Genomic DNA, 10,238 nt, shown 5'->3' with positions numbered 1-10,238 from the left:
CCACGGGCCCTCTGCTCTTCCTCCTGCTCTTCTTCCCTTACGACAGCCAATTAACTCTCTCCCTGCCACGGCCCCAGGAATGAAAAAAAAAAAACACACTTGAGTCTGACTGCTGCTGTGGTTTTTTTACAGCTCACTCTCACCTCTGTTTGCATGCCACAAATGATAATATCCTCTAACTAAAAACTTCTATGCAGCAAAGATGACATCTTTTTCTTTTTCTTTGTGTGCAGATGGCTCACACGTTTTTTTCCACGCCTGGGAGATGTTTGGCACACACACACACACACTGACAGGTCTGTTTTTGGATGCATCTCCATCCCACTCGGTGCTCGTCAATGATTAATCAGCGCCCTGAGTGTCAAGAGACCAAAGTGTGTGTATGAAAACACATTAACAAAGACACACAGCAGCTTTGGAGTTTTTGAGCTGACAAGGTGAGGAAATGAAATAAACAGTGACTTCCACGTTTCCTCATTTCTAATATGACAACAGATGCGCTCTTCAACAATCGACACTGACACAATCAAATGTTTCGCTCTGCGGATGAACGGAAGAGGCTCGGATCACATCTGGCGTGAACGTCCATGCTGTGTACGTGCCAGGAGAACCCCAACATGAAGGCCCATAAGGATGAGAGTGAATCAACAGGCGGCTCGTGCCGAAAGATGAGTGGGAGTGTATGATGAGTCACACACACACACATACACACACACACACATAAGTTATGACCGAGACAGACAACGGCGTTAACCACATCGAATCGTGTCATTACAGCCCATCATCCTGCTGCAAGAAGGAAGGAAATGCTGACGTCCTTAGTGTGAAACTCCCAGGTTACTCAGTCGACGTTTATTGACGTGATTGATTGACAGTTCTGGGTTGTGGTTGTGGAGAAGGGAGGACCACACCCCACTTCAGAGGACACAAAGTACTTTGACCGAGGAGAACAGCTGATCAAGTTGGACTAGTTTTCATTCTGTTTGATGTTTGATGTTTGAGGTCCATCAGGTTCATCCTGGAACCTGAGGACCAGTTTTATGTGGAGGCTGCACGTACATATGAGCAATTAACGTCCCACCTAGTTTACAGACACTGAATGCAACTACATTCATCCCACAGACCCAAACTAACTAACTAACACTGGCACCAAGACCTGCGTGTGTGTGTACACACAGGTCACTTTCCACCTCATGAGGAGCATCATCAGCTCTTCCACCTCGACGTCCAACTGACCTTGACTGCACAGTGAAACTCGAACAGCAGGATGACAGTGGAGAACATGCTCAGTCACTCTCTCTCTCTCTCTCCTCACACACACACACACACACATACACAGACACACACACAGACACACACACACAAACTGCCGGAGGTACATGCACCGTTTCTTAACGAAGTTACGTAATAACACAGCGGTTTGTCAGCCTGTGAGACGTTCAAGGGACCCCAGTTAAAACACACAGACGAGAAGCTGCTTTATAAACTAGCTTAAACTCCGTTTCTTGACAGTGTCCTGCTGTCAAAGAACCCCCGGTACTTGACGAAACTAATCTGCTTTTGGTGCTTTCTGGGAGCCAGACACGCTACCGAGACCTGCATTTGTTTGCTTCCATCAACCAATCGTGTTAACCTTTCAATAAAGTTACAGCTGACAGCTCAAGTGACGTATGAACGCAGACGTTCGCACTTTAATAATACAAAAAAACAAGCTCAGTATTTTCAGTGACTTACCGGCTTGGGCTTGAGCTGTGGTTAAATATCCGTTTAGTTCAGGGAATACTGAATATAAGGTGTGGTCCTTACGCTGTGCTGCTGTTTTCTGTCTCTTTCTGCAGCTCCAGCGGCTGGTTCCGCCTCCGGGGCGACGCGTCATTGTGGCGTCATCGCGCCGGCCAGTTCAATGTTAAACTGCCCTCTATCACCACCCTATGGACACTGGGTTGTAAGTGCAGTTTTAATGCAACCCATTTGAAGATACACAACAATAAATTTGCTGTTGTTTCACTTTTACACTTGTTGAGTCTCAGTGTTGAGTTGAATGAGAGTGACGGTTAAATTAGACCAGAGCAACATGTCAACAACAGTGTCAGGCTGTTGTAGTCGCTGTGGTTCCACTGGGGCTCCACCCTGGGGGCACGGCACATGTGTCAAGCAGGGTTCAGCAACAGTTGAAACCAGAATTACACTGAACCTCCGAGTGCTCAGAGGAAGGAAATCCTTCCATTTCAAGAATCACAACTTAAACAGAAGACATTTTTGTACACATTTTCACAGGGGATAAAAGGAGTTCTTTTTTTTGGGTGACCATGAAAGGATGAACAGAGCTGAGTTTTAACTTTTTTTTAGTGCTTTTGGGAAACATTTCTCTGATGTTTGAGGACTAATTTCCGTGAAGCACATGAGATTTGTGTCGACCCGTGGAACTGACATGAGGACTGGGACGAGAGCCCTTTTCTTCGTCTTGCTCTTCTCACTCTGCAGCACTGGAGGCAAATGTGAGATCCAGAAATCGAGACACTGCAGCGTCCACCACCTTTCCTGACGTTAAACCTTTCCACAATGAAATTAACGAACCTCAGGCCTTCCCCGATGCGGAGCGGGCCCAGCCTTCCTGTCCTTTACCATGGATTACCCACGGATACAGGTCCCTTTTGAGTTCACTTTGTGGGTACTTCTGGCCTCCCTTTGCCAAAATAGGTATGTCTGGATGCGAACAAACACGTCAGGTTTGTCTTTGTGCATTCGTGCATTGTGTGGTCCTCTCCGCAGGGTTCCACATCTATCATAAAATCACAATCTGGATCCCGGAGTCCTGCCTCCTGATTTCCATCGGCCTCATCGTCGGGTGCCATCATGCACTCGTGAAGGAAGAGCCCCCCGCTGTGCTCCAGCTCCAACGTCTTCTTCCTCTACATGCTCCCGCCCATCGTCCTGGACAGCGGCTACTTTCATGCCCACCAGGCCGTTTTTTGAGAACGTCGGCACGGTGATGTGGTACGCCGTGGTGGGAACTCTGTGGAACAGCATCGGCATCGGGCTTTCGCTCTTCGCCATCTGCCAGTTTGAGGTGTTTGGAGTGCAGGATGTCAACCTCCAGGTCTGTAGCACGGGCCCACGGAAACAGGGATGTGCTTGCTGAGACGAAGAGGTCAGAGGTCATACGTGCATTACTTCCAATTATTTTTGCTGATTTGCGGAATTAGGAGAACCTGCTGTTCGCGTCCATCATCTCGGCCGTGGACCCTGTGGCGGTGCTGAATGTGTTTGAGGACATCGGCGTCCAACGAGCAGACGCACATCGTCATATTTGGAGAAGGACTGTTCAACGGACGCCGTCACCCGTGGTGAGTTGTGTGCAGAACGCACGTGTGCAGGAATCATTCCCATGAGATGCATGAGATGGGATATGAACAGCCCAGGGGTATCACATCGATGTTGCTACTACGTTTTGATACAAATACTCTATTGAAATAGATGACACCCTAAAGAGCTTGCACCTTCCCAGAGTAATGTCGCTTATCTCCACACATGGGACATCCACAACCCCCGCCAGACTCCAGTTTGGCCAGTTTGCTGAATGGAAAGCTGCTTCCACTCTGGCTGAGTTTCACTGCAGATGTTTGGCGTTTTTTTTCCTGCCTCCTCAGACTTAAACTAATTGTAATAATGTGATAATAATAATAATGGTCAGTATTTTCACACCTGTCATTTAATTGTACCTGTTTGTGTTTATTTTGTAATGAAATGACGTCATGTTACACGGAACTGGCACATGAACTACAAGACTTCAGATGGGAGTGAGAGTCTTCGTATGAACATATCCGCCGGTGTTTTCCGGTCCTCGTCTCTCTGCAGGCGCTGTACACCATGTTCTCCTTTGTGACAGAGATGTCAGCTGTGGAGTCCACCGACGTGTTCCTGGGCGTAGCCAGGTTCTTCGTGGTGGGGGTCGGGGGGGCTCCTCTTTGGCCTTTTGTTCGGCTTTGTGGCCGCGTTCACCACGCGTTTCACCCACAACGCACGGCAGATCGAGCCCCTCTTCGTCTTCATGTACAGCTACCTGGCCTACTTGGTGGCCGAGCTGTTTGCCATCTCCAGCGTGTTAGCGTGAGTGCCCCCCCCCCCCCCCCCAACACACACACACACACACACACACACACACTCTCTCAGGGGTGAAACCCACTTTCAGTCACTATCACTGACAGTAAACAGAGAAAAGAGAGAATAACACATCTGTGTCTACGGAGGTGAAATCTGCATGAGGTCCAAAGCCGTGACCTCCTGGAGGACCATGTGATCGTCTCTTATCAGCCTGTGTGCGGTTGCAGCATCATCACGTGTGCCATCACCATGAAGTACTACGTGGAGGAGAACGTCTCCCAAAGATCCTGCACCACCATCCGCCACGTGGTCAAGATGCTCGCCACCATCTCTGAGACGCTCATCTTCTTCTTCCTGGGTGTGGTTACCGTCACCAGCGACCACGAGTGGAACTGGGCGTACATCCTGTTCACCCCTTCTGTTCGCGCTCTTCTGGCGGGGAATCGGTGAGCGTTGGTTCTGCGAAACCATCACGACCAAGTTCCCCAGACTAGTGTCTCGTCTTCCTCGTCTCCTGTCCTGCAGGGATTCTGGTCCTATCCCAGATCATCAACCCCTTCCGCACCATCCAGTTCACATTTAAGGACCAGTTTGGCCTCGCCTACGGAGGCGTGCGAGGCGCCATCTGCTTCGCTCTGGTCTTCACGTTGCCCGAGAACCTCAACAGAAGGAACCTGTTCGTCACTGCTTCCATTGCTATCATCCTGTTCACCGTGTTCATACAGGTGAGACGGACGCATCGGCGGTACTCCGACTGCCGCAGGACATTCTACAGACGTTGTTCTGTCTACTTCCTGTCCAGGGTATCAGCATCCGGCCCATCATAGAATATATGAACATCAGGAGGACCAACAAAGATCTGGGCACCATCAACGTGGAGATACACAACAGGGGTAACATGTTCTGGTCTGACAGGAAACGGACCGTACTGGAGGGGGAATTTATACGTTTCTATGACGACTAGAGTCAGATGTAGACGCATGGCAGGATCAGGAGGAAGCGCTAAAACAAATGAGGTAAATCTGACATTGACAGGAGAGGGTGCAGTCAGTGGAGAGGAGTGTAACAGGAAGTGAAACCGTCACTCCAAAATAAAAGAGTCAATGGCAGAAGTGCGAACTAGAAGTGGCGAACGTGTGCGAGTCAGATGAATCGGGTTCTCCTCTGCTCAGGTGATGGAGCACATTGTTTGTGGCATCGAGGACCTGTGTGGACAGTGGAGCCACTACTACTGGAAAGACAAGTAGGATTGTATATTATTACACGCTTTTGGTGATGGGATGAACACATTTGGCTTTTCTTTGTTTACCAGGTTCAAGAAGTTCAACGATCGTGTTTTGAGGCGAATTCTGCTGCGAGACAACAAGTCCGAGTCCAGTATCGTGTCTCTGTATAAGAAGCTGGAGCTGCAGACCGCTATCGATCTCCTGGACACGACTGTAGGAGACATCAGCGCGGCGCCGTCCATCGTTTCCTTACAGTACGTCGGGCTGTCTTCACTCCACCAACAGGGGGCGCTCCCGCGCTGTAGAGAGGAGTAAATCCGAACCTACCTCACGTGACATTTCTCTCTCAGTGACGAGAAGAGGGAGGCGGCTCGGCCGAAGAAGAAGTTCCTGGCTGCTGACGTGCGGAAAATGCACGACCTGCTGTCAAAGAACATGTACAGGATCAGAGAGAGGGTACGGAGGATGATGCTTCCTCCACCAGAGTTTTCTGGAGATCAAAAAAGACATTTGTGGACAAGGCCTGACACTTCACTGCTCTGACTGTTCCCCTGCAGACGATGGCTTACACCAACAAATACAACATCTCCAGCAACAGTCGAGCCAGGGAGATTCTGATTCGCCGGCACGCCAGCATCAGACGCAGCGTCCGTGCAGAAAGTTTCAAAGAGACGGTGAGTTTCAGGTTTTGATAGCAGGACTTGCACTTGGCGCCCGTTTGATGGCTTCGTCTTCCGCCAGTCGGCACAGAACATCCCCAAGTCCCAGAAGTACTACTCCCTCCAGCCTGGTGGGGATCTGGAGTCGGCCTTTACCCTCAGAAAACGAGGTCACGGTGAGTTGATGATGATCAGGTGACCTGTTTCTGATTGGTCGGGAGCAAAACGGGTGAAATTCTTGTGTCAGCAGGCAGCGCTCGCGTCCACTCGTCCGATACGTCGCCACGATCCTCAACCCGCTCTCTGGTCTCTATGAGGAGGCTCAACACCATCAGGGAGTCGAACGTGCCCTCGCCCAGTGTGGACGTTCTGGATGAGAGGGACCCCCCTGGAGGGTCCGTACTGAGGGACAGGAGAGCACCAGTTCCCGCCCCGAGGAGACGCAGCTCCAATCAGGTAGAAGACTCTGAAGCTGCAGCGGCGGAAGGAGAGGAAGCAGCGAGAGAGAATGAAGCTGGAGACCCGCTACTGAGACACTGTGATGGGTCTGAAGACAGATTCTGACCAAAGAATCGAGACGACACAATCACATCTTCTCTCAACTGCCTTTGTCTGTCTGAGCGTGTTGACTAAAATCAAGGTTTGTGTTTAGTTTAGTCAACATATTTTAGCCAATACGCTCAGGAATTGACACAGACTTGTGAAAATCGCTCTTCAAAAACAGCCTGGGTGTTTTTTCATCAACACAACCAGACGTGGAAACCAAAGGTCCTCTTGACTTGTGGTAATTTGATTGTGACAATCAAAGTATCTGGCACAACTATAACCACAAGGGTTTTATAGGTTATGTTTATGTACATTATTGGTTAAGTTGCGTTGATATACTGGCAGTTATTGTCCATGTGAGGACTATGGAGTAAAAAGGATTCATAGGCTACACCGCAAACATGTTTATTTTGTAATACACAACTATTCTCCTTTTTCATTTAACACATGAGCCTTCCAACTGGCCTGTCTCAAAGTACACATTCATTAACTTTGAATCCTGGGACTCTGACTTTTCTGGCATTTTAACTTGACAAATAAGTTTTCACGCAAATAGTGTTTTAATACACTTACCTGTTTGTCCATTGATTTATTTTAATTTTCTTTAAATTAAACTGCTGCTATATCAGTCCGTTCTTGTTAACGGGAGAATGTGGTTAGAGCGTAAGCGCTGGAATTATTCTACATCACATTAGCGTTTTCCTTTTAGCAGAATACACGACAAAGGAAAAACAAAAGCTAAGAAACTAGAATTATCATTTGCAAAGTGCTGAAAGTATATTCCAGGTAAAGTCGGTGTCTGAGTGTCCTGTCCAGTCTCCAACTCTTGAGGCCAGATGCTTCAAGCAAGTAAGCCAGTGATGTGCTAGAAAATTTTGGGGTGGCCGAAGCATATTGTCCCATCCAGAACAGCGAATATTCAGAATAAGCCAAATAAATACCCAAATGAATGAATGAATGAGTGAATAGATAAATAAACAAACAAACAAACAAATGCTTTATATAAATGCATGAAATAGGATGTATTTATTATTCTATAATACTTATCCTATAGTACTTATAGTACTAAATATGAATAAATTAAAGATTATTCTGCGAATTTCTCATAGATACATAACGTGTCTATCTATCTAGCGTTTATCTAACGCTAAGTATCTCACTTTATAACTCACTATCTGAGTATCTAATAAATCAGTCACTGAACCAACGAGCAAAATGGACGAAAGCTGAATGCAGTGCTCACATAGCAACACTGCCCTCTTGTGGCAAACGTGGTGAAGTGTCCTGTAGTTACACCCTTTCTGACACCAGATGACGGTGTTACGATGTGAACGCGACAGTCGACAGTCAGAAGCAGATTTTTCTTTTTTCAAATCATGATTCAGGTTGCTGTTCTTTTACTACTCCTACAACCGTCAAACTGCAGCAAATACATTTAAGTTGATGTATTTGCTTTCTCTCTCTCAACAACATGAACACCACAATGGTGGGAAATAAAACACGGTAGAATCACAAATTCAAGGCACAGGACACACGGTCGAAGTATTTACTGGTGGATATTTCTCGTATATCGTATCAGTTCAACAAACAGCGAGCAGGAGGCAAAGCAGACGACGGCTTGGCGATCCGTCACCGAAGCAGACAAGCTGTGCATACATTTACCGCTGTATTTGAATTCAAATGTCACCGTTCACCCCACAGTGAGCATCAGGTCAGAGGTCACAGGAAGGACTTTTAGACCGTACGCTGACTGCAGGCACTCCTCGACCTTCAGTGGTTTTAGAAAAATGCGTCGCTGCTGTTTCTCCTCTCCTTTCTTCTCCGCTTCTTTGAGCGGGAAAACAAAAGGCAGGAAACGAGTGACGGAGGAGCACAGGAACCCTCAGTGAAGAGTGAGGTAAAGGGCAGGTCGCCCGTGACGACAAACTGAAATATCACAGCTTGCCCAGGGCCCGTCATCGTCCCGGATCCGGAGGAACATCCCAGAACTCCTGATCGATCCAGCTGCGCTGACGTTTTCCTTCTTTTGGAAGGAAATGCAAGAAAAAACAGCGCCGGAGCCTCCGTGTTCCATCTTAATGAGAGTTAATGAGATTTTAATTAGCTGGATGGAGCAGCACCGTCCACGGTGACATTTAAGGGGCCTGAAAGGAGCCGACGCATTCCACCGAGGTTGCAGAGTACCACACATAAGTACCTTTAAGCACATCTCATGAGCAGAAGTGAAGTAAAAAAGTAAAGTTTAAGTCGGGTTTGTCACAAAAAAGTCCCTCGAGGTCATTTGGAGGAAATAGTGAGACTTGAAACTTGTGGTCAGGGGTGTTTGTTGGCCTGGTAAACCAGACCTACATCAAGGTGTTGGGTCCGGCCTCAACCCGAGGGGCGGGGATGAACGTCTGTCTTTCAAATTCCCTTTGTGCGAAATAGAATCATGAAGACGTTGACGCAGTCAGAGCGCAGTGGACAAGTCCAAATCGTCCAAAGCCGACTCAAAAGTCGGTCTGACGGCAGACGCCATCTTCTTTATTTCCGTGTTGCACGTGATCGGTCACAACCCCGATGTGATTGGCCCGTCCAGTGAGCTGATGAAGAGTTTCTTGACCCATTCTGGATGTAAATTCACTCTGCTGCTCCGAGGATGTCTAGGTTCACGTCATTCCAGAAACAACCAGCTCTGCATCACCTTCATCCCTCCAGCCAATCAGCTCTTCATGCCCTCATCGTGTTCTAACCGTCTTCTCTGTGAAAGTCGCTGGCCTCCACATGTCCAAATACCGACTTGACAATGGAAAATGCCCGAAATGAACGGCGCTCTTTCAACGTCAGACGTTCAGAATCTCTGGCACGCTGAGGCCGATGACTCGGTGTCCAGCCGGCGTGAAAAGGAGCTTTGTTGCCAGGCACAAACACACAAATGTGAGGAAGCCCCGCCGACCAGTCCGTGTCGTCGAACTCTGGAGAGCTCACACATTCCCACTCGTCCATGTTCGGTCTCATGTGGCGCCAGCGCCTCACTCACAACAAGACGCCGTTGTACGAGGAGGAAGTGGTCTTCTGTTCCCCCCTCTCGGATGGGGCGCTGTGATTGGCAGCTGTCCATCGCTGCAGCTCAAAGAGCCTCCTGTCAGACGCCGATGGGATCAAACCCGGTAAAGGTCAGGAGAAGGTCCCACAGGGTCGAGGAACACTCGTCCACCTATAAATAAAGAGACGGTCGCCTTACCTCGGAAAAATGACGTCTTGAAGGCACGCCCCCCTCATCAGTCCTGATCAATCCTGCCTCAATCTCCATATTCCCCTTGACAGCCATCTCATGTCTCCAGTCTATTCCTAAGCTGAGACCGTGAGGCGTCACGGCGCCTCTGGATTCAAACCTCATTATTCAGACCAACTTGTTGCTAGAGAGTGGTTGATAATTTCCGTGTTTAATTACGATCTGGCTTTAACACACCCGGATTAGCAGCTGAGGGGGGGCCAAGGGGCCCGCGGAGGCACCCTGCACTCTGATCACAGCCATTTTAAACAGAGATTGTTTTGAAATGAAAACAGAGCAGGAGGAGACACACACACACACACACACACACACACACACACACACACAAGAGTCCTTTTCAATTAGCACGCAGACAATCTGGTCTCGTCCCATGATTCATTACAATTAGTTGCGTCCGTTGCGCTCGCCGCCTTTTCCCACACATGGACG

At 48.5% G+C, this 10,238-nt stretch overlaps 1 protein-coding gene across 1 annotated transcript; it reads left to right on the top strand.

Annotated features, from left to right (window-relative positions):
• Window positions 1–2,431: 2,431 nt before the first annotated feature.
• LOC144741992 (sodium/hydrogen exchanger 2-like) lies at window positions 2,432–6,553 on the top strand. The gene is given in 21 exon segments (XM_078624486.1): window positions 2,432–2,517; window positions 2,519–2,609; window positions 2,612–2,686; window positions 2,688–2,700; window positions 2,773–2,891; window positions 2,893–2,949; window positions 2,951–3,100; window positions 3,207–3,284; window positions 3,286–3,354; window positions 3,859–3,954; window positions 3,956–4,110; window positions 4,332–4,518; window positions 4,520–4,550; window positions 4,630–4,829; window positions 4,907–4,991; window positions 5,272–5,347; window positions 5,417–5,584; window positions 5,681–5,786; window positions 5,888–6,004; window positions 6,072–6,165; window positions 6,237–6,553. Coding segments are annotated over 21 exon segments (2,370 nt in total).
• Window positions 6,554–10,238: the final 3,685 nt, after the last annotated feature.

Source organism: Lampetra planeri, unplaced genomic scaffold, assembly GCF_965212315.1.
Source record: "Lampetra planeri unplaced genomic scaffold, kcLamPlan1.2.h2 scaffold_798, whole genome shotgun sequence".
NCBI lineage: Eukaryota > Metazoa > Chordata > Hyperoartia > Petromyzontiformes > Petromyzontidae > Lampetra > Lampetra planeri.
The sequence above is the reverse complement of the archived record's forward strand: the minus strand, read 5'-3'. Positions and strand labels throughout refer to the sequence as shown.